The sequence below is a fragment of the Peromyscus maniculatus genome, chromosome 2 (genome assembly GCF_049852395.1).
Source record: "Peromyscus maniculatus bairdii isolate BWxNUB_F1_BW_parent chromosome 2, HU_Pman_BW_mat_3.1, whole genome shotgun sequence".
Taxonomy (NCBI): domain Eukaryota; kingdom Metazoa; phylum Chordata; class Mammalia; order Rodentia; family Cricetidae; genus Peromyscus; species Peromyscus maniculatus.
The window spans coordinates 160,956,858-160,981,221 of record NC_134853.1 but is presented as its reverse complement, the minus strand read 5'-3'; the positions used below and the strand labels follow the sequence as shown (position 1 = coordinate 160,981,221).

The 24,364-nt window shown below is 50.2% G+C and overlaps 1 protein-coding gene across 3 annotated transcripts in view; it reads left to right on the top strand.

Moving 5' to 3' along the window:
• Positions 1-24,364, top strand: part of Kazn (kazrin, periplakin interacting protein) — a 1,014,985-nt gene that overhangs the window by 975,569 nt on the left and 15,052 nt on the right. For all 3 annotated transcript variants that reach the window (XM_076565617.1, XM_076565620.1, XM_076565619.1), the window contains 2 exons: positions 22,131-22,336; positions 23,013-23,131. In XM_076565617.1, the coding sequence (XP_076421732.1) occupies positions 22,131-22,336; positions 23,013-23,131 (325 nt within the window). The remainder of the gene's footprint in view (positions 1-22,130; positions 22,337-23,012; positions 23,132-24,364) is intronic.

Here is a 24,364-nt window from a genome sequence, read left to right as displayed (position 1 = left end):
TATTTGCACAAATGCAGAAAACGTATTCTATCTAAATTATTACGTGAATATCGGAATGTATATTTTTCCACGGGGTGGGCGGGAGGCGGGCATTTCTGCTGACTTGTCTATTCTGTGTTCATGCCGCTGCAGACACTGTGCAAGGTAGAATTAGGGTGGCTAGAACTGGGGACCTCAGATGGCCAGCTTGCTTATTCTCTTTTCTCTTTTTTCTGTCTCTCCCGGCTGCTGCCCCTGCATGAGAGGACTCCCACCTTCTGCTCTGGCCTTCCTCTATATATATTCTCTCTATATATATTTATTTATCTGACATACAGAACGTGACTTCAGTGAGCAGAGGCTAGTGATCACGTTCCTCTTCTCTTGGGCCTGTCTTTGGAGCCATGTTGATTGAGTCCAGGGAATGACAGCCTGGGGCACATCCATAGGGTCTGACCAGACCTCTGGGCCTGAGTCAGCTGGGTAAGAGGCCTCCGGTGGCACACATGCGCACGCATGCACTCACTCACTCGAGTGCCTCTCTATCCTTAGTTTATTCTGCACATGGGCCAGGCAGATGTCAACAGAGAAGATGCCCACCTTCTGGGAAGGGCTGTTGGGGAGAATACCTGGCGGGTGAGCCCTCTGCCCTCTTTTCCAGTTGATTTCTTCAGCCACACATGGACTCTGAGAATCCCCGGAGCCCTGTCCTCCATTTCTATCAGCAGCTCACGCAGGCTCATCCCATGAGGGCTGGCAGATGCCTATGGCTGTTTGGGGAGCAGCATTGCCCCACAGGGCTTTATCGGGGCATGGAGAACCCAGAGTTTCCAGCCAGTTCTGCCCCACCCTAAAACTCAGTTTCCCCTTTCTCTTGCCCCATTTCTACTGATCCTTAACCACTAACAGCTCAGTCCACACCCTCGTGGCCTCTGTGGCTCCCACTAACAGCAGCGTTCTCAATTCTTAAAAAGAGATTGTTCGTGCTGGATGGAGCACCTGGAATGTATAGGATCTTGTGCCCAAAGCCTCTAAAACAAGCCAAAAAGCCCCCACCAGGTCCGCTCTTCCCTCCCAACCTAGCTCGGAGGCTGTGAGAGCAGGCAGGGACACCCAGTGCGCTTCCCTGCCTCTCTTTCAGCTCAGCTGATTAACCCAGCCTGATGGCGAGGGAGAGAGGCCAGAGCTGGCATCGGGGGAGATCTTAGGAAACACTCCCCCCTCCACATTGAATTTTTGTATTTTATTTTATTTTATTTGTTTTTTATGATTTCCCCTCCCCTCTTACTTACAAGAAAATAAGATTGCAACCACTCCTGGTAATGACTTAGTCATTCCTTTTCATTTCAGTTTTTGGAAATTAGGAGATCGTCCTAAGAGTTATTAAGAATGATTTCTTTGAGAGAACCACGTCAAATAGCGAATGAGTTATGGGTAACTATAGATGAGAACGACCTTTTCCCGTGGGAGAGGTTTCTCGAAGGCATGGATGCAAAATATAAAATATTAAAAAAAATCTAAATAAAGCTTATTTTAAAATATGACGGAATTCTATGTGATTTGATTGTTTCTACGTTGCTCCAAGGGGAGCCAGCCGTGTCCCCCAGGAGGCTCAGCTTGCATGACCACCAGGAAATTCCCAGGCTGGGTGACAGGAGGGACCGAGGAAAGCTGGCCGGATGCTAAGTCCCCTGAAGGGGGCCAAGCCAGGTGGACTCCCAGAACACCTTGCCTGTGTCACCTCTCCTAATTTGGAGGTGCAGTCAATATCCGGGGTTGCCCACATCCTCATGCAGCACCTCCAGGCCCAGGATCCCCCATTCCCTGGAGCTCAGAGGCCCCCCGCCAGCTTTCTTCGCCCCCCCCCTCCCCTCACACTCCATCCGGAGGTCAGCGCTGTGTTTGATTTTGAGGTGTGCTGCCTTTCCTTGAGCCTCCGCAGACCTCTTCATCCCAAGTTCCTACCTCGGGCAACCAGAGTGGTTCGAAAAAGACCGCAGGGTCCAAGGCAGAGTAGACGAAGCTTTTTTCTCAGCTTCACAAGATCCCCCCAGATGCAAAACTCTGGTTTTCCATATGTCTTGGGAAGAGCCCATCATAGTAACTCTACATCCTGATTGTAACCGACGCCCTCAGTTTCTGTTTGTGCTCAGAAGCAAGACTGATGGGAGGATGCACTTGAATGCCCCTTCCAGCTCTGCTGGCAGAAAACATGGCACTCCAAAGAGAAACCATGCTCCAAGGTGCAAAATGCAGGACCCCAAGTCAGTGAAGTCACAGGGTCAGGAAAGCTAGCGGCCATAAGGAACTTTGGCCACCAGAGTTCTCAATGGCCAGCCATATCCCTGGAACCAAAGGCTTTTATTCTTCCAGTAATTCTAACCAGCAGCCAGGATTGAGAATCCACCATAAGGCTAATTTAAGCAAGGCAGGTATGTTCAGACTTGTGACCCGGTAGTCTGTGCCTGACCCCGTGCAGACATTACTAATCAATCAGAGTCCTTCCTACCCATCCAAGAGTAGCCTTAGACTTCTCACTTTACAGAGCTTCAAGTATCAGTATTTGGAGTACAGATTTGCAAGGATGAAGTTTATTTACTATCCCAGAACTAGCCTGGTCTCTCAAAACTGGTTTTTAAAAAAATGGGGGAAATTTAAGCTCAGAAAGGAGTGATTTGGTCAAAGCCCACCACTCAAGAGTGTGACCACACTGACTCAAAAGTTCTACTTTACTCTGTCCTTTGAGTTTTTCTCTTGTGGGGACTCGTGCTAGAGAAACACCCTACCACTGAGCTACAGTGCCCATCAGGACCTCCTTAATAAAAGAATCCCTTCCAAGTGGCACCTGCTAGTCTGAAATTCGAGTGGGGTCACCCAGGGCGCCCAAAGCCAGGGTTCTTACTATGCAGGTTTTATGCTGTTCCTTAAGAAGGTACCATTCTCTGGGCTACTGAGTGATTGATCCCCTGGCTTGTGCAGTACTCAACCTTCAGGGCTATCCTCAGTAGCCTTTCTGCATGCTCTCCCACTCATACTACCAGGCTCCCACCAGTGTAACCAATAATAGTAACAACAATAACATCTAACATTCATTAGCATTTGCCACGGGCCAGGCTCTGTGTTGTATGCTCGCCACGGATTAACTCGGTTAACCCACGTCCTGTGTCACCAGTGGGGGATCTAAGGTTAGGTAACATCCATGTGTGGGGATTGTAGGTGTGCACTAGCATGCCTGGTTTGTGCAGTGCTGGGCATAGAACCCCAGGCTTCGAGCCTGGGGAGTCTGCCTATACCCCAGCATGTGGAACTGGGAGGGGCCAGGACTGTAGGAGGCCAGCTTCGACCTGTCGAAGGGTTCTTGGAGGGAGGAGAGAGGAATTGAGGAAGTATTAGATAGAAATATAGGTGGAGACGACTAGAAAGACAGAGACACAGGATAGCTTTGGGAGGGCCCTGGGTCAATACCCAGTAGTCCCAAGTTTAATCATGATGGGTTTTTATACATGAGCAAGGGGAGGAGCAAAAGACTCCCCCTTTCAAGGTCGAGGTATAAAGGACCAACAAGTATAGACTCTTCAAAACACCTGGTAACCGCACCTTTGGCCAAATCATCCCATTATGCAGCCCTGCTGGGCAAAGCAAGCTCAGACTGCCTGACCTTGAATAAGGTCTTGCTATGGAGCCTCTGTGGGCCCCCACACAGAACCTATAGGTATTCCTGTCATCTGGGGTGCCTTTCTGCTCAGACCTGGCTTGAAGGCCCCACCCTAATCCCACACACACGCACAAGGGCCTCTGACCCAGCCTGGTCCTGCTTTGTTGTTATAGTACAATGTTCCCATATCTGAGCTATGAAGACCTGAGAACCAGCTCTACTCCAGCAGGGGGAGGCATATGGCACCTCAGCCCTAACAGATGAATCAGCAAGTGGCCCTGAGCAGCCCCACCCCTGACACTCTGTGACACTTACCCACTGCCATTGGCTCTGGGAACCCAGGTGAGGGCTGGCTGCACTGTGGACCCTTGGCCTTTAGGGATGGGGGAAGTACGGGAGATTGAAATGAGGTGCTCTTGCGTGTTAGACAGGGACTCAGTAAGTTACCCAGGCTGGTCTTCAACTTGAGATCCTCCTGCCTCATACTTTCTGGTAGCTGGTATTATAAGCATGCTCCATCAGGCCTGGCTTTCAAACAATATGGATTTTGAATGCCCCCAACTTACATTTTAACAAAAGAGACCTCACAGAGGCACTCATTCCCCCCACATCCCCCTTAATGACAAGTCTTAAGTTCTTTCAACTTGGACCCCACTAGGTGTGGTTCCTCCATCCTGTTTTCCAATGGATAAAAACTCTTAAAGGGTGGCTAAAGAAGTCTGCACTATAAAACAGTAGTTCCTTGTGAGCAGTAAAAATAGCCCCAATGGCTGGGTGGCGATGCACTGCATTCAGGAGGCAGAAGCAGACAGATCTCTGAGTTCTGAGTTTGAAGCCAGCCTGATCTACAAAGCGAGTTCCAGCACAGCCAGGGCTACACAGAAAAAAACTCAAAAACTGAAGGAAAAAAAAAAAAGGAGAGAAAACTATAATATTTGTATAGTAGATTTTCTTTAGATATCAAAGTCATGGCATGCTCCACAGCAAGTTGGGGTTTCTGCCTCTGTGATGGCAGCTGGGGTGTGGTGATGGCTTCCTCAGGCACCCTTGCATGGTGTCCTGAGGCCCAGATGTGTTAGACTGTGTCCTGTACAGCTAGCTGTACACAGCATCTCAGAGAACAAGGTCCCCAGAGAATTAGTGTTTGAGAAGCAGGACCAGGGCTGTGGGATGTTTCTCAGGGGTCTAATAGAGTGCCCGCCTAGTATGGGTTCCATAATAGTGCTTGGAACATGGAGGCAAAAGGATCAGAAGATCAAGGTCATCCTTGGTTACTTAGGAGTTGAGGCAAGCCTGGGCCGCACTAGACCCTGTCTAACACAACACACAACACACACACACACACACACACACACACACACACACACACACACACACACTGGGAGTACATCAGGACTACCCCTATTCTAGTAGTTTGGGGTTTGGGAATTTCCTAATTGCTTTCTAAATGCATCACCAGGACATGGGCTGATGTCACTAAGACACAGCAGTTGAAGGCCACAGTACTGGGGCATCAAATTGTATGCAGTGCCCCAGCTCAGATGAAAGATGTGTCTTTGGGAAGTGAGGACCCTTGTAGTGCCCAGTAGGTCCCAGGCCACATCCTATGCCTTGACTCCCAGTTCTGCCTTCACCCCTGACTTCAAGTGTGTAGCCCATGGGCCCCAGCAAGCTTGTCTGTAAAGTGAGTGTAGCCACCCCCTTGCTGTGGGATGTCTTTCTGTACCCTGTGAATTTATGTTGTCCCTATTGGTTAATAAATAAGTAGCTTTGGCCTATGGCAAGGCAGCTTAGAGGCAGGCGGGAAAGGAAAGAGACAGGAAGAAGAAAAGCAAGAGGCAAAGAGAGATGTGAGCCAGCCGCCCAGGGAGCGACATGTAATGGGACGCGGGTAAAGCCACAGAACACGTGGCAATACATAGATTAATAGAAACAGGTTAAGTTAACTTATAAGGTTAAGTTATAAGTTATGGAGAAACCTGAGCCATTAGGCCATACAGTTTGTAAGTAATATAAGCCTCTATGTGTTTACCTGGGTCCGAGCAGCTGTGGACCGCAGGTGAGAGAGATTTGTCTGGACCTCAGTGGGGCCTGGCGGGACAGGAGAAAACTTCCGAGTTCAGAGGTGAGAGCCAAAGCTTTTAAAAACCATGATTCGTGCCCCGCCCCCCTCCGGTTGTAATGTGGGCTTAAGTTCAGTGGAAAGTAGGAAAGGGGGCTCAGCGTGGGATGGGGCCAGGGTATCTATGCCCTGGAACCAACTATTGGGACTAACCCAAGGCTGGTTCCAAGGGGGGACGCAGGGCACGGGGTTGTGAGAACTCAAATCTCTCCAGCTGCCAATCCCAAGTGCAAGTTCATCTCCAGGGTTACGCTGAAGAAGCAGCCACCCAGCTCCTCTGCTCCGCAATAGGGAGGCTTAGGCCTTGGCTGTTGAAGTCATCAGCCCCAGCAGCATCCTGCCTCTCCAGCATCGAGGGAGACGCTGCTTGTGGCTACCATGTGGAGAAGCACTACCCAAGGCTGTGTCCTTGAAACAGAGACTCGGGGTCACCCAGGATGTGGCTTTTGTAAGGAGATGTGCCAGTAGCCAGGGCTAGCCTGGTCTAGGGGTGAGGTCTCTCTTTTGTTCACTATGAGTTCTTTCCGCTCTCCGAGAGAAACACAATGGGGTCGCCGAGGCACAGAGAGGTCAAGTTATTGCCCAGAGTCACACAGCTAGGAAGAGCAAAACCTTGTCTGGCTGCTAAGAGTCAGCTCTTAGAGATGTTGCCATGTGGTTTCAAGTGAACCCCCCCTGACCTTAAGGTCCCCACCAGGGCCAGCCAATCAACAGAAAGCCTCAGAAAACTCCAGAAAGTTTCACCAGGAGGGTAAGACCAATTCTGATCACCTCTATGTTGTCGGTTTCTCAGTCCAAAGAAGATGAGTCCTAAGTAGGAAGGAAATTTGTAAATTGTGTTCCAGGGAAGCCTGGGGGATTCCTCAGAGGTCTAGTAAAGGGCTCTTAGAGCAGCTGAATGATTAGCAGGCTGGGCTGTAAAACATCTCCAGTCAGAACCTGTGTCTAAGTCAGACACCACCCTTCTGTAAGGGGGTCCCGTGACATTATAAGTGACGGAAACAGAACAGTTAGAAGTTTGGGGGACACAGGTAGATCTGTAGTTGGTTCTAGGGCACAGATTCCCTGGCCTCACCCCACACCTGCTGAATTGGAAGGCCTGGGGTCGAGACCCCAGGATTTAGGCCCATCCTGAACATGCTCTCCAGGGTGGCCTTAGTTGGAGTCTGGTGCTAGGGTAGAGGCCGAGGGGGCAGCAGCATGCCTGTGTGACATCCTGCAGAGCCTGACATGGTCACCACAGGGAAGTCTGGGGAGCCACAAGCCACAGGACCCCAGCTTACTCCAGACAGAACTCTGTTAAGAGCCTCGAGGGGCCCTTCTGAGCAGAGCCAGCCAGCTGGCACAATGTGTCTGCTGCCTGCAGCCAGCCTCAGAAGCCTGCAGCAGAGAAAGTCCTCAGTGTAGCTAGAAGAGTTCAGCCATGGGATGGGAGGCAGGGGACGGAAGACCTGAGTTAAGTCCAAGTTCTAAGCTCGCCATCCACTGTGGCCGACCCCTCTTCTGTGGCCTACCAGCGTCTGTTCTGAGCATCAGGTAGCCAGGAGCTGTGGTGCCACATGGACACCAGCCTGTGAATATTAAACACCAAACAACAGTTTGGTGGGAGGGTTGGGGGAGCAGTTAGACATGGATCTCCTACAGAGGTGCCAACAGGTGCCTGGCCACACCTGCCTCAGGCTGCTAAGGAGGCTGGATCTTCCCCAGTCCAGATACCCATCACCCCTTGCCCAGCTTGATCTCAGAGTCTGTGACAATGGGCAAGTTGTTTCCCTCTCTGGGCCTGAGGTTTTCTTAAAAGACATGCCAGGCAGAAGTTAGCGATCCGTGGCCCATCATCTCAGAAGTCCCTGGACTGGTGTATAAGGCTTGCCTGCAGCCTACTCTGGACCACACCCCCGGTCCACACACTGCCTTCCAACCCCAAGTTCTGGCTTCCTGAACCTTTAACATATGATGTCATTTGAATGAAGGCTCTGTGGCATTAAGACAATGCATAAGCTGGGATGGGTACCCCTGTATGTTCCTCAGGGCCTGCAGGCTGTTTCCAGGATAGGAAGAGAAGGAAGGCCCTACAAAGACCACCCCCCATAGGCCCAGCTTGTCTACTCAGTCCTTCTCCCCACCAGACACAGATGGGTAGGTTCTTCCTTTACCCCAGGAAATAATGGGAATGGAGCTAGTTGCTTCTGAAAGCTAGCAAGGTGAGGCTAGAGACCTTCCCCCACGAAGCTGTGAACCTAGATCCTGGATGACCCCCAGCAAAACTGTTAAGCAACCCTGTTCCCAAGTCACAGCCCCTTCACAGTTTATGGCTATCTTTCCCAGGCAGATGGGGGGAGGCAGAGTTCAGAGCGCTGCTTCTGGGTCTGAACTCGGTTCCCACTCTCACTAGCTAGTCATTTTCGACAAGTTATTCAGCTCGTTGGGCCTCAATTTCTTCAGCTGCACAGTGGGCAGAATAAGATTCAGTGTCCAAGACTTCTGCAGGGATGATGTCCACACAGGAGATTCAGCTCAGACAGCGACGGCCTTGGTTCACCAGGTCACCAGCTGTCAGATAGGCAGGATGCCCCCCTGCACAGGGTGAGTACAGCAACTGTTCCGGCTACCCAGGTGACCTCTATCTGCCCCTCCTATAACAGATAGAAGGGACTTAACCATAGCCAAAGCAAGTGCTCGTGTCTGTCTAACCCAGTGCTGGGATCCAGGGCTTCCCATTCTCAGACCTGTGCCTTGAGCTGTGTTATAATATTCAGCTGGGAGGAAAAGAAAAATCTTGATCAATAAGTTTGAGGATCTATACTGCAGATCTTAACAGAGCATATTCACTCATGAAGGCCCTCACAGGTTCTGCCATGCAGAAAAAAAAATATTTTACATTCTCTCATCCATTGATTAGCTGAACCCAGAACCAGGTCTTTTCATCTAGCTGGGTGGGTCATACTCTGAGAAACAATGGGGCACATCATGTCATCTGGCACCTTTGAGTCCAGTACTCTGTGCCATGAGGTGCTGAGTCAGGGGCTCTTTGGGGATGTCTAAGCATGTTCTTTCTGGCATTGCCTAGGCATAGAAGCCCCTAAGGTCCATGTCTGCTGGACCAGTGCACTTAAGAAGTGGGGTGAAACCCAGGCATGGGGCATACAACTGTAATTCCAGCACCTTGACAAGCAAAATAGAGCTGCAGCTGTAGTGCCAGTGATAGGTAGTGCCAATGGTGGGTAGTGCCAGTGGTAGGTAGCACCAGTGGTAGCATGCCTGCTTGGCATGGGTGAAGGCCTCAGTTTCATCCTCATCACCCCACAAGACTGAGTGTGGTGGCATACACCTGTAATCCCAGCACACAGGTGGGAGAGGCAAGATCAGGATCAAGGTCAACCTCAGCTACATTGTAAGTTTGAGACCAGCATGGGCTACATGAGACCCTGTCTCTTACAAACAAACAAACAAACAAAAAACAGGTGAGCCAGGCGCCAGGTTAGGCAGCTAGATATTCTGAGCCATGCCTACAGAGACATAAGGATCCCCAACAATTAGTTAAATGTCTGGGACCAGGGGGTGCGTTCTTATGCTGCTGTTTACTGTCCAGCTGTAAGAGGTGCTGAGTCTGTTTTACAGGGCCCAGCTCTCTTGCCCTCTAGCATCTTTTGGTACCTTGTAGGAGTCCCAGCTGCCTAATTGTTGTCCCTGCGATGGGATAGGCATGCTGGATTCCCATTCAAGTTGGCCCCGCTTCCAGACAGGGCCAGCATCCTTCCTTGATAGGAAGCTGGTGTCTCTGGAGGTGACTTGGAACAGATTATCAGGACACCGTAAGGGTCAGGGAGGGGAGAAGGCAGGGAGGGGACACTGCAGGGGTCAGAGTCACAAAGACAGAGAAGACAAAGGGACATAAAGAGTCACTAGGACAGTGGTTCTCAACCTGTGGGTCGTGACCCCTTGGGGGTCCAATAACCCTTTCACAGGGGTTACCTAAGACCATCAGGAAACACAGATATTTACATTATGGTTCATAACAGCAACATAACAGTTATGAAGTAGCAACGAAAATAATTTTATGGTCGGGGGGGTCACCACAATATGAGGAACTGTATTAAAGGGTCGCAGGATTAGGAAAGTTGAGGACCACTGTCCTAGAGAATGGAGGGACAGACGGATGAGATCATGGGTTGCAGTAGCTATGTGAGATAATCCCCACTTCCTTCCCTCCGGCCTGTGTGTGCAGGAAATGCACATTTCGTGACAGCTGAGCTAGCAGAATTGACAAGTATCCCCCTGCTGCAGAAAGGGTTGTGAGCCCATTCCAGCTCTGGAGCCAGTGCTTAGAGCAGTGTGACTCTCAGCCAGGTGCCCAGTCCTGGAGCCTCCATCCCTCCTCTGAGGAGGAGATGGGAAAGTTACAAAGTTACATGGAGAAAGGGCCTAACGTCACAGCAGCCTGTCTCGGGGCTGCAGGAGGCCCAGGGAAAGCAAACCCAGGGCTGGTAACTAAGGCTGGGCTCCGCCATGGCCAGGGTCCTGTGGGCTCCCCGGCCCTAACCCCAGTGCAGTGGCCTTCCGGAGATCGGAGTCTACCTCTCAGGAAGAAGCAATGGATTGTGGGCCTTGGTGAAACTGGCCCAAATTGCTCACATCTGTATCTTCAGGACAGTTCTGATAGGCTATACTGCAAAACGTAGTGTGGGTGACAAGGACTCAGGCCCACCTCCGTGAGCTGGCCCCATGCCAGTGTTATACTGCGTATACATCTGCTTCATGTCATCCGTGCTTCAAACTGCCTGGGGAGACCCAGCAGACAGGCAAGTCTGCGTCATTGAGAGCGTCTGGCCCATGTAAAGGAAGAGGCCTTACTCACCCTGGGAAACCTGAGGAGGATGCTGGCCAGATGTTTCCAGAGCTCTTGACCTTGAAGGAGGGCACAGATGCAATGCAGGACCGTTAACAATTAGTCTGCAAACTTTGACCTCCAGCCAAGGAAAGAGATCCAAGGCCCCAGTTCACATCCTGGTCCTCAGCTTTGTTGCCTCTAGGCTGGGTGGTCTGTGTGCTCAGCTCCCTGGGTCCAGGCTCCCTCCTGTTGGCAGAGCCTTGGGGCCACAGGTGCCCAGCTCTGTTCGGCTGGGGACCCTCCTGCCCTTTTCTCCTGGGCGGCCACATTCGTTTCCTTTTTTTTTTTTTTTTTTTGGTTTTTCGAGACAGGGTTTCTCTGTGTAGCTTTGCGCCTTTCCTGGGACTCACTTGGTAGCCTAGGCTGGCCTCGAACTCACAGAGATCCGCCTGGCTCTGCCTCCCGAGTGCTGGGATTAAAGGCGTGCGCCACCACCGCCCGGCCCACATTCGTTTCCTAACCCTCAGCAGTGTGAATGTCCAGCCAATGGAGTGGAGGGGACAGAAGGCCTTCCTGAGAACAGCCCTCAGGCCATTCTCTTCCTGAGACTGGGGCCACCTTCCTGTAGCCTAAGAATATAGTCACCTTTCACTTTGTCTTCCAGAGTCCAGGGAACTCGGAGACCAAGTAGCCAATGGGCCTGGTAAAATGGGCTCCATACTGTCCCAGAGCCCCCAGAAGGATGTCTGCCCGTCGTCATGGATAGCTGCTATAAGGCAGGACTTTGAACAGGCTGTCAGCAGGAGGGTAAAGAAAGACCCCGCCTTCCGACAGAGATAAATGAGGAAAGCTGGCCGAAGACAGTGTGCTATGACACTGAGTGCCTACTGTCCCAGGCTGTGCTAGGCACTTCATATACACTCCTTCAGTCACATGGAAAGTGTCTCTGAGTACTGCCAGTGTGCCAGGCTTAGGGCTGGGGAACAACGGTGTAGATATAATGTTTTGTTGTTTCCTATGTTTTTGGTTTTTGTTTTTGTTTTTTTTTTTTTTTTGGACAGGGTTTCTTTCTATAGCCCTGGATGTTCTGAAACTCTCTCTATAGACCAGGCTGACCTCGAACTCACAGAGATCCACTTGCCTTTGTCTCCTGAGTGCTGAGATGGAAGGCCTGTGCCACCACAGATATAAATTAAGAGGTAACATCAGTCATCTTCATTAAGGTCTTCCACTTTAAGGCCGACTTCACTAAAGTCCTTGAATTGAATAGTGTTGTCTCCGCTTGGACTATGGGGAAACTGAGACTCAGAGAGGCAACACAGTAACCCAAGAAGACAGAACAAGCTAGGGCTGAGACTTGGGGTGCAGCACACTATTGCACCCCACCTCCTTTCAGGCAGACACGATTGCATTAGAACAGGAAGTTTCGGCTCATTCACCACTGAGCTTCTATTGGAAGAGGCAGCTTGGGGGCGGGGGCAGGACAGGTGGAAGGACGGAGAAGGCCTTTGCAAGGTGGGCAGAAGCTTCCTGGCATCCCTGGCCCCAGGCTGTGGCTCTGGGTGAATGCATTCATGGATTCTAAAAGGGCTCCAGCCAGCCCCAAGAGTGAACATGCCATGGCATCAGCCCTGGCTGCGGGCACACCAGGGACTGTGGAGGAATCAGTATGGGACAGGTCAAAACAGATGTTCATCTTCCCTCGGCACCTTCCTGTAGTATCCAGGTGGTAAGAACTGTGCAGCCCCGACCTCGTCGAAGCTTTCAACACCAGGGAGGAAACTGACTAGCCACTGCCCAGCTCCAGGCTTGCAAGCCTGCCCAGCCTTGACGCCATTGACAACAGAACTTAGTGCTAGTCTATGGAGCTCTGGGGCCGTTAGTTGTGAAGCATTTTGAGGGGGGTTCGGGCTGTGTGACAGTTTACATTAAATGGCCAAATGGTCCCAGAGGAATCAGATACTGTCATGCACACCCAGGATCCCAGCACTTGGGAGGATCAGGAGTTCAAGGCCAGCCTAGAAAGCTCATTTCACAGATGAACTTTCTCAAAACTGGACAACAAACAAGATAATCCTAGCAAAGGGGATGTCCCCAAGGGCTCAGCGGTGGCTCCCGTGTCCCAGTGGGCACGTGGGCCATCAGAGTGACAGCTGCTAATAGTGGCTGGCTAACCTAAGCCCAGAGTCATGAGTTGTCTGGAGGGTGGTAGAGCAGCTACAAGATGAAGGTCACAGGTAGGCGAGCAGAAACATATGACTTCTAAGTAGGGGTCCAGAGCCTCCCAGACCCTCATCCCTATCACCTCGACTCCGCTCTCCACAGCCTGGCAGCCTCGGTCTCACACAGTCTCTGTCCAGATCCTCTGCTCAAAGATCCTCACTTCTCATGAGATCCACCTCTCATACCCACCTGTGTTGGAGCAGGGTTGCCTAGGAAACGTGTCAGCAAAGAGACATGGATGTGGGAATCTCAGGATAACGGATGAGGGTGTACTACAAGCAGTAGGAAAATAAACTTCCGTAACAAATTAGATCACAAGACGAACTTCCAAAATGGAGGTGTATTCCTTGTCACTTGCCAAGGACAGGGTCTTGGACCTAAGCCAGGGTGACTGATAGGTAAGGCTGATCTGAGATCTGAGGCCCAGGGGCAGTACAGGCTACTCTAGTGGTGTGTACATCCTGCTTGCTGGTACCTGTGGATACAGTTCAGGTACATGGCTCAGTCTTCTCAATGCACAGGACAGCCCTGGGGCAAAGAATGACTGTGACCTCAATGTCAGTCATTTCAGGTGGACAGACCTTTCCACAGGCAAAGAGAACGGACAAAGAACACACAGCAGTCATGAGGGAAGGGCCAGCCGCAGGCTATGGCCTAGGAGAGTGGAGGTGGCTGGTGGGAGAGCAACCCACTGCTCCTCCTCCCTTCCTGGTCCCTTCTCTTAGTCCTCCAGGCAGAATGCCTTGAGAGCATCCCATCCCACCCCACCCCACCCCCACCCCCAGCGACCTACTTAACACCACAAAACAGGCAAGAAGGTGCTTTTTGAAAGCTGCCACACTTTCTAGAAGCATGAGAGTCGGCTGTTAAACGTTTGCTTTGGTTTAGTACCTTGCTAGGTGCCAGAGACACCCAGGGCCCCACCAGGCCAAGTTCCTTCCCCTATGGAAGCGTAGGTAACAGGGAAACATGGATGCTGGTCCAGTGGTCCAATTTCACAGGTTAAATTAATCCAAGGTGAGAGGGGCAGTGTCAGAAAATGTCCTGAGTTAGTAAGAGCTTGTATGCGTGTGGTGATGGTAGTAGTGACCAGGGGAGGATTCCCTGACAGCAACAGCATGTAAACAGAGCTCCAAAGGTTGGAAAGGAGCTTGCCACCCCCAGGCCCAGGGAACAGCAGGATCAACAATTTGAGAACCTAAACCTTTCCCACAGTTGTCCATGGCTCCTGTTAGGGCAGGGACGTCATCTTCTTGGGCTAGGACAGCAGCCAGCTGGCCTCTCCCTCTGCAGTCAGAGAACATGAGAACAAGGGCTTTATCTTGAACCCTCTGTACTTCAGTCTCTCATGTGTGTCTGTGTGTCTGTGTGTCTGTGTGTCTGTCCTCCTGCCTGCCTGTCTGTCTCTGTCTCTCATTCTCACTCATGGCAGGGTTCCTGGCTCCCTAGCTCAAAAGGCAGAGCCAGCAGCAATTCCCCAGCCTCAGAGCAGGCTGCTTCACCTTGAGGACCATCCCAATTCTTGCAGTTTCTGTCACGCTTCCCAGAGTTCTCCACTGATAAGCACACATGTTGCGCCTCACCAGGAGTCAGCCCAGGTCATAAAGAGTCAGGAGACCGGAGCAGGGGTGTCATTTAGTTGGTAGAGTGCTTCTCAGCACAAGACCCTGAGTTTCCTCTCCAGTACTGCATAAGTGTGGTGGCACATGCCTGTTATCTGGGCACTTGGAAAGTAGAGGCAGGAAGTCCTGAGGTTCAAGGTCACCCTTAGCTATATAGTGAATTTGAGGCCATTCTTGGCTACATGAGACACTCTCTCAGAAAAATCGAGTAGACTGACCAGAGATGTCATTTCATGGCAGGACAGAGGAACGGCCCCACACCAGCGACATCTGCAGACCAAACCAGAACAGAATGGACGGTGCATGGTATAGGAGAGATAGCCACCTTGGTCAGGAGAGAGGAAGACACACTCTGAACATTTTAGAAATAGTACAGTTGATAATACCAAAACTGAATAAACAGTTAAACTGCAGATTAAATAGCTAAAGAGAGAATTTTTAAAATGGAAAATAGCTTTAAGGAAATGACCTCCTAAAAATGCAAAGAGACAAGGAGTTGAGTCTGTAGGATATGCTGAAGAGGCAGAAGCAAGATGATCATGAGTTCTAGGCTAACCTGGGCTATGCTTTAAAAGTCACTCTCTGATGGGGGTTAGGCCATATGGCGATAAACAATGATGAGGAAATTCCAGCTGTCTGGTCTAATACAACAGCCACTAGCTGCACACTACTGTCTAAATTTGCATTTTAATTAATTAGTTAATTAAAATTAAATAGAATTAAAACTCACTTCTTCAGCTGCGCTAGCTGTATTTCAAATTTCACGGTGGCATGTTGGGTACTGCCAACCCCATCCCATTTCTACCCTTACATGAATGGGTTCTACTGACTGTGCTAAGCAAAAAAGTGAGAAAGAGAATTTAAAAGGCCAAGTTATGTCTCACTGAAATCCAGAAGGAGGGAACCAGGAGAATGGAGCAAAGGTAACATAAAGAAATGAGTCTTGAGACTATGACCAAATGGAGCCCATTGACCCAGAAAGCAGAATCTATATGACTCAGAATTGATTAAGAAATTAAAGAAAGTGAGGTTGGGGAGTCAGCTCAGTGAGTGAAACTCATGTCAAGGATGAGCGATGGCGCTCAGAGTTCCAGAACCCACATGAAGTGGACAGGTTAGCATGAATCTGTAATCCCAGCACTCCTAAGGTGAGACAGGAGGCAGACAGGAGAGTCCCAGAAGCTTCCAGGCCAGCCTGTACTGCACAGTGCTGAACCAGAAAAGACAGTCTCTAGTGAGGCGGAAGGCAAAGACTGATACCCAAGGTTGTTCTCTGACCTCCACATGTGCATCCTGACAGGTGTGGGCCTCCCTCCCAGACACAAAGAGAGAGATGATAGACAGACAGACAGATAGGATGATTGATAGATAGATAGATAGATAGATAGATAGATAGATAGATAGATGATAGATAGATAGATAGATAGATAGATAGATAGATAGATAGATAGATAGATAGATAGAATAACTGATTGATAGATGAGATGATAGACAGGCAGGCAGGCAGACAGACAGACAGACAGACAGACAGACAGATAGATAGATAGATAGATAGATAGATAGATGATAGATAGGATAATTGATTGATAGATGAGATGATAGAGATAGATACAGATAGATAAGATAATTTGGTAAGTATAGATAGATAGATGTTAAGATAGATAAGATAAATTATAGATAATTAGATAGGTAGATAGGATAGATAAGATAATTGATAGATGATGAATACAGATAGATAGATAGATAGATAGATAGATAGATAGATAGATAGATAGATAGATAGATAAACTCATATCTAGCCTCATTGTAATGAGATACACAGAAGACCATGAGAAACCTTCAAAGCAGTCAGCAGAAGCCAACATCGAGACTGCCCTGACTTCTACCCAACAGGATGGGAGATTAAAGGAGCCATGGATCCAACGTGCAGCAACACAGTGTGGGAACCCCTCACTGTGCACTCCTGGGAGTTGAGACAAGTTGTCTTCGGATTAAACAAGTCTTGAGAGCTTCCCACTCTCCTCCCAAACACTTTGAATCAAGGGAGATTTCTTCTTCCTCTTCTTTTCTTCTTTTTCTTCTTTTTTTTTTTTTCCTGAAACAGGGTCTCACTATGTAGCCCTGGCTGTCCTGGAACTCATTTTTAGACCAGGCTGGCCTCAAACTCACAGAACTCTGCCTGTCTCTGCCTTCTGAGTGCTGGGATTATAGGCATGCACCACCACAACTTCCTTGGGGTAGTCAGAAGATTGAATCCCAGACAACAAGCAGTGATAAACAAAAACCTGATAAGCTTTAAGTGAATTATCTCAAGCAAACACATATCAGTGTAAGGTAATCCTGATCACAGTGTCCCATGACTGAGGTCTTCAGGATTAAAAGTAGCTGTAGCACTGTAGAAGCAAGGGGTGTTGGGAATCCTTGGTGTCCATTCTGACTATCTGAGATGAGACATTAAAACGACGGTGGATGAGCTGTACGTCTTGGTCAGCTGACTCTGCATGGTCAGTGTGAGAGCAATGGATGTGCCGCTGGAGTGCGCCTCCCAAGGACCGGGACATCTGTGGAAGCTGGGCTACCCCTAGAGTCGCTGCTCCAGGAGACAAGAGGTCCTAAAACTTTTATCTCTAGCCTGTTATCAGGTGATGTTGATGTTGATGTCTCAGGGATCATACCCTGAGGACAATTACATGAAAAACAGAGACTTGGAGAGCGAAGTTTCCAACCCACCAGGGAGGGAAGAACTGAATGAGACAATAGAGAACAGAGTTCCAATGTTGACCTTCAACCTCCAGGGCAGGCAGGACATTCTCCCAAGGGCTTTGTGCAGTGAACCAGACATGATTATTTGGGCCTTTGTGGGCCAGATGATCTCTGCCACAGATACCCAGGTCCTCAATGTGAGCAAAATCAGGGCTGAAGGGCATGGCTATGGTCCCACAAAAGGAATATTAGACCAGGACTTTTTCTCCCCCACTCTCCCAGGCTGGGGATGGGACAAAGGGCCTCAAACTTTCAAAACAAAAGGGCTACTGGTGAGCCATGCACATGCTTTTTAGAAACTCGTACAAGGGGCTGGATGCAATGCTGTGCCCATCCCTGTGTTTGGTACCTACAGTAGCTTCCATAGGGCCTGTGGCCTCCTGGGAGGCCTCTGCAGCAAGACTGGGATCAGCATTGCCAGTATCCTTAGTATCTTGTGAGGGGTGTGTGTGTGTGTGTGTGTGTGTGTGTGTGTGTGTGTGTGTGTGTGTGTGTGTGTGTGTGTGTTTCACGAGCGTGTGCGAGCATATTGGCAGTGATAGCAAATCCCCAATCCTCTGGCTCCAGCCCTTTGGCTGAGCAGCCAGGCTGTAAATGTGACCTATTTCTACTCTCAGGGCTGAGAAGGAGGGGAAATAAACCCAGAATTGACGGACGCGCAGGTGTGGAAACTGATACATCAGGTCAGCATTTGGGGAACGACAGTTTAGTTGAGGCTTTATGACCCTAAAGACACCTCCCCTGCCACATCCTCCACTTTACAGTTCAGACTTGGGGCAGAAGGCAGGAGGTGGGGGTTGGGGGCTGACTGCACCTAAACGGGAGTGTGTGAGTTGACGGTGGGAGCTTGTGCTCTCTACCCTGTGCTCCATATGCAGCTGGAGGTGTGAGGAAGATCAACTCCCACACACTCGCACGAGTGAATGCATATGCATGCTTGCGCACTCGTGCACACACCTACACCCCCCCCACACACACACACCTGATGTCTACAGAGGATCTGCACACAAACACAGAGGAGCACACACACGATCATGCACACACAGGTGCGCATGAGCACACGCACACACAAAGGCACACACAGGATGTTTTTCATCTGTGTTCACAGTCAGTCATTCCTCCCCGCCTCCCACTCTGCCTCCCTCTCTCTTCCTCCTGTTCACCTTTTGAGGTTTGCTATGTCTTTCTAGAGGGCTGGTATTATTGTGCTCAGCCCCCCCCCCCTTACCCGCTTCTTGCCTTCTCTTTTCTCACCCCACCATTCTCACCCCACCACCCCAAACCCAGACCCCTTCACCAGGCACAAATCCTCAGCTCCACCCCTCACCTCCCAACACCTCTGCCCCAGACCAGGGTCTAACCCAGCTCACTAGAATCCCTTCCTTGGCACCTGGGTTGAATCACAACAACAAAAATGCATCTTATCTAAGCAATGTATGAGACCAGGGCACCTGCTGAATTCCAAATGTGCCCAAGTCCCAGGGAGAGGTCCTAGCTACCAGTGTCAGCTGTCCCCGAGGGAGGTCCTATGATGTCATCACAGTCAGAGGTGGAAGACGCCTGCCCACCTAGGATAACACTGTTACACTCATTTAATACAGAGAGTAACCGAGGCTTCAGGAAGTCTGCACAACACCAAGGCCTGGTGGCCGAGGACAGCAAGGGCCTGGGATTTTGATTGACTACTGAGACCGCACATCACCTCTTATTTTCCCCCAAAGTCGGTAACAGGGCCTGACTGCCCTGTGCCAGTGCCTCCAGTGGATCACTGCACTCAAAAATCCAGAATGTAGCAGGAATCTTAAAAGTTCTTATTAATAAAAACAAACCCAGAGCCAGGTATTGGGGTGAACGCTGGAAGATCAGAGAAACAGAACAAGCCACAGCTACCTCACCTCGCCAGTTCCTCAGCTTATCCTGTTTCCTCAGACTGGAAGCCTCTGAGTCCTCATTCGAATGGATCTCAGCTGAACTGCTGCTCAAAAGCTTAAAAGCTTAACCAGCTTAGTTCCTGGTTTTCATGCCTTATATACCTTTCTGCTTTCTGCCCTCACTTCCTGGGATTAAAGGCTTACTTCTTGGCATTAAAGGCGTGAGTCACCATGCCTGGCTGTTTCCAGTGTGGCTTTAAACTCAGAGATCCGAATGGATCTCTGCCTCCCAAGTGATAGGACTAAAGGCGTGTGTGCCACCATTTTCTGGCCTCTGTATCTAGTGGCTGTTCTGTTCTCTGGCCCCAGATAAGTTTATTAGGGTACACAATATTTTGGGGAACACAGTACTAAGAACGTGAAATGCTCTAAAATATAAAACTTTTTGAGCACTAACATGACACCCTTGAGGAAATCCTATGACATGGGGCTGAAGAGATAGCTCATCATTTTAGAACACTGGATGCTCTTACAGAGGATTTGGCTTTGTTCCCAGAACCCACATCAGGTGGCTCACAACTGCCTGTAACTCAGGCACAGGGGGTATGACACCTCTTCTGGCCTCCCCCAGCACAGCACTCACATGCACATACCCATACAGACATAATTTTAAAAATGATAAAAATAAGTCTTTAAAAACAAAATTTTGCAACACAAAAGTGTGTTTTACGTACAATATTGTGTGAAGTTATCATCATAAGATGCACAGGAACCATGAATGAACTTCGTGTTTAGACCTGGGTTCCCCCCAATACATGTCTTTACACATATGCAAATATCCCAGAATTAGAGAAAATAATAAAATCCGGAATCTAAAACACTTCCAGTTCCAGGCATTTTGGATAAGAGATTCTCATCCTAGACAGTCAGTGCAGAAAGCCTGAATAGTACACACACACACACACACACACACACACACACACACACACACACACACATTTATGCAGTTATCAACAACGTCATTGATCTTCCATGGATAAAGACTTTTAACATTTACCCATGCTGTACTGTGTGTGTACAAACACACACACATACACACACACACTCATGCAGTTATCAACAATGTTATTGATCCTCCATAGATAAAGACTTTTAACATTTACCCATGTTGTACTGTATGTGTACACACACACACACACACATACATATCTACGTAAATGTCTTGAACTCCTGATCTTCCTGCACTGGGCTTACAGACATGCATCACCATGTGTAGTTTAACATTATACATCTCATATATTTTGTGTGCGTGTGTGTTCATAAGTGTTCACATATGTGTATGCAGGTACACACTCACATTCAGGTGCACACACACACATTTGTGCATGTGTGTGTATGTATGGGTGCAGGTGTGTGTTCCTGTGTGTGCATACAGGTGTATGAGACCAGAGAACAACTTCAGCTTTCCTGCCTCAGGTGCCATCCTGAGAGAGCATCTCTTGCTGGACTATGATCTCCTAGGAGCTTGGCTATTTGGTCAGAATGTCCTAGGGGTCCACCTGTCACCACTGTCCACAGCCCTGGGGTTACAAGAATGGCTCGCCACCCCATCATTATATGTAATCTGCTGTGGATATCACTCTATATAAATAAAACACTGATGGCCAGTGACCAGGCAGGAAATATAGGCGGGACAAAGAGAGAGGAGAATTGGGGAAACAGGAAGAAGGGGGGAAAGATACTGCAGCCACCGCCAGGACAAGCAGCATGTAAAGACGCTGGCAAGCCACCAGCCACGTGGCAAGGTATAGATTTATAAAAATGGGTTAATTTAAGATATAAGAACAGTTAACAAGAAGCCTGTCACGGCCATACAGTTTATAAGTAATATAAGTGTCTGAGTGATTATTTTATATGTGGATTGTGGGACTGCAGGGCTTGGTGGAGCCTGGAGAGAAGCTCTCTAGCAACAGTAATCACAATTCGTGTGTGTATGTGTGGGGAGATGCATATCTACAATGTCCCTGAAGAGACAGAGGCTGAGGGTAACCGGAGCAGCTGTCTCCTTCCACTTTTGCATGGGTTAAACTCAGGTCGTCATGCTTGGACAGCAGGCGCCTTCGCCCACTGAGCCCTCTGGCCAGCCCCATCCATTTTTCCTGTTTATGTGGGTTCAGGGAATCAAACTCAAGTCTTCACATTTGCAACAGAAGCACTGTACCAGCCTGTTTGGGGATTCCTTTCCTTCTGTGTTTGAGGCTACTCCAGGCACAGGCTTCCATGGGTTAATGGATGGAGCCCGCGTCCCATCTATCCCAAGAAAACAAATCACCTGGTTACCCAAAGTGCTCGCTGCCACTCTGTATCTATAATGTGGTCAAACTGGAAACAACCCCCACTCCCCTCCTCCACCCCCAAGCCTATGCAGAGTAAAATAAGCCGTGAATGTCCTTCTGACACTGTTCAAAAGATTGCACTGAAATTCTCTACTGAGAAGGAACAATGTCCTGCACAGTGTCTGACCAAAAGCCTCTAGCAGAACAGAGCCATCATGCGGGTGTCTGCGGGCGGGGGCGTTTGTGTCTCCTGGAGACCATTTAACTAAATACGAACAGCTGCTGTCTAGGGGCGGCATTGGGAGATTTACATTTTTGCGTTAGATTTATTCTTTCTGGAATATCATGTCTCTTCCTCCTTGCGGGGAGCAGAGAGGACTTTGTAACGGGGGTTGGGTGGCCAACCAGAGCTGTTTTGGTTGATTGACTTCTTTGACAATGTCATACATCTACTGATCATATTCGCCTCCCCCCTCCCCCATTCAACTGTCTCCCCACACACACTACACATACCCCCCTCCCAACTTTATTTCTCCCTCTTCCTCTTCTTTAATGACCTCTGAGACCTATCAGTGTTTCCTGTGTGTGCCCGGATGTGAGGCCATCCAGTAGGAGAATGGGCAAACTGCCGGGAGAGCCACTTTGGTTTTGTGCCTTGGAGTCCCCCCACTCCCACCAAGAATTTGGCTCCTCCCCACAGCAAGGCTCTGTGTACTCATGTGTTGCAGACTCCGACAGCCAGTGCAGCCCCACACGGCACAGCCTCAGCCTGTCTGAGGGAGAGGAGCAGATGGACCGTCTACAACACGTGGAGCTGGTGAGGACCACGCCTATGTCCCACTGGAAGGCTGGCACAGTGCAGGCCTGGCTGGAGGTGGTGATGGCCATGCCCATGTACGTCAAGGCCTGTGCAGAGAATGTCAAGAGCGGCAAGGTAGGCAGCTCGGGCCCTGGAGGATGCCCCTGGACCTTCCCGTGAGTGCTATCCCCTCCCAGGAATGACTGTCTCCATTCTATCCTGGGGACAAGAGGAGATACAGTCTAGAAATTGGCCAACTTATTGCAGGCCCAGGTCACCAGTAAACCAGTCTTCCTAGAGAGGATCACAGCCCTTTGTAGTCAAGCCACCTTGCCCTTAAAATGGGACCAACCTCTCCTTAGCTGGCAGAAGGACAGGGCTGGACTGGGGGGTTCTTAGCCTAGGTGGTGGTCCCACCCATCTTGGTCCAAATAGTATCCCACCCAATGGTCCATAAGAGTAGCTAAGCCCAGGACCTCCAGGAGCCCAGCAGGGGGTGACAGAAAGGCACAGCCAGGCAAGAGGAGAGAGATGAAGCAAGATGGTCCCACGGGAGTTGGGACTCCACATTAGACATCCCACAGCTCCTAGAAACAGGCTTTTGTTTATTTATTTTTGGTTTTTTGAGATACGGTTTCTCTGTGTAGCCCTGGCTGTCCTGGAACACACTCTGTAGACCAGGCTGGCCTCAAACTCAGAGCTCCACCTGCTTCTGCGTCCCCACCTGGGGTTCCGGGGGCCACGGCCAGGCCCCCCCTACTCCTTGCTCCACCTCTCAACTTCGGGCACTAAGTCCATCTCTTGAAAGCAGGTGCTTCTCAGCCTGAGCGACGAGGACCTGGAGTTGGGGCTGGGTGTGTGCAGCTCCCTGCACAGACGCAAGCTCCGCTTGGCGATCGAGGACTACCGCGACGCCGAAGCTGGCCGCAGGTGAGCCTCTGAGACCTGGAAAGGCAAGGGCTTTCTAAGCTGAGCCTCCCTGTCACCCAGGCAAGCAGGGCACTGGGTCACACCACGTTTCAGGATACTGGGTGTAGCAAAGATGGCCAAGGTGTGCCCTGCCCCCTAAGAGAAATGGACACACAGGAGGGGGCACGCGTGACATACCTCCACCCCAGGGCAGGAGTCAGGAGAGTGGCTGGCTCCCAGCACTTCCGCCTGCCCAGCTGGCGGGGACCAGGCCACACACACCCAACAGGTCTGCCTCACCTACTCAAAGCTCAGGTCTATCCATCCCAGAGTGAAGGAATGAAGCAGGGGGGAAGACAGAGGTAGACCGAGGAGATGAAGGGGCTGGATAGCCTCGTGGAAGTCTCTTACAGAGGAGCAGAGACCTCTTACAGAGGTCCAGGCCTCCCTTAGCAGATGTACCTGATGGTGGCTGGCAGCCCTTCCCTCCAGGCTGTCCGTGCTGGAGCACCGCCCCCCCCCCCATACCACCCCTACCCAGCCCCACCCTCTCCTTCCCTACTCTCTTGACTTCCTGGGGTTCCACCTTTTGAACAACTCTTATGCAAAGGGAAGAAGCCCCCCTCCCCCCAACACCCGGTCCCTGGAGCTCAGAGTGGGGAGGGGCCAGTTTTGTAAACCTGACATGGTCTGTTTTGCATAATTATCTCCTTCGCTGGTTTCCCTTCGTTTCTGTACAGTTAATTAATCAAACCCGATGGTGTGTGCTACTAACTGCAGAAGATGCTTTGGGGATTAACAGCGAGAGAAAGAGAGAGACAGAGACAGAGAGAGACAGAGAGACAGAGAGACAGAGACAGACAGAGACAGAGAGATAGAGACAGAGAGACAGAGACAGACAGAGACAGACAGAGAGACAGAGACAGAGACAAACAGAGACAGAGAGAAGGGGCTGAGGAGTGCACACAATCCTATGTGACAGGAGAGGGGCCCTGGTGCTATGCCAAGATGGCAAGGATTACTGAGAAGGAGTCAGAAAGCTGGCATCTCGGAGCCAGCAGCAGAGATGTCAGGCTAGGAGGGAAGGGCTGACGGGGTGGTGTGGGAGGCACCTTCGACCCTGCTGGATCCTCCCTCCTGAGAACTCCGGCTGCAGAAGCACCTTCCCAGCCACCTCCAGACCACTTCCTTTCTCTAGACCCCAAAGTCCCTGCACATCATCCATCCTGACCACTGGAGCTAGAAACCCCCTCC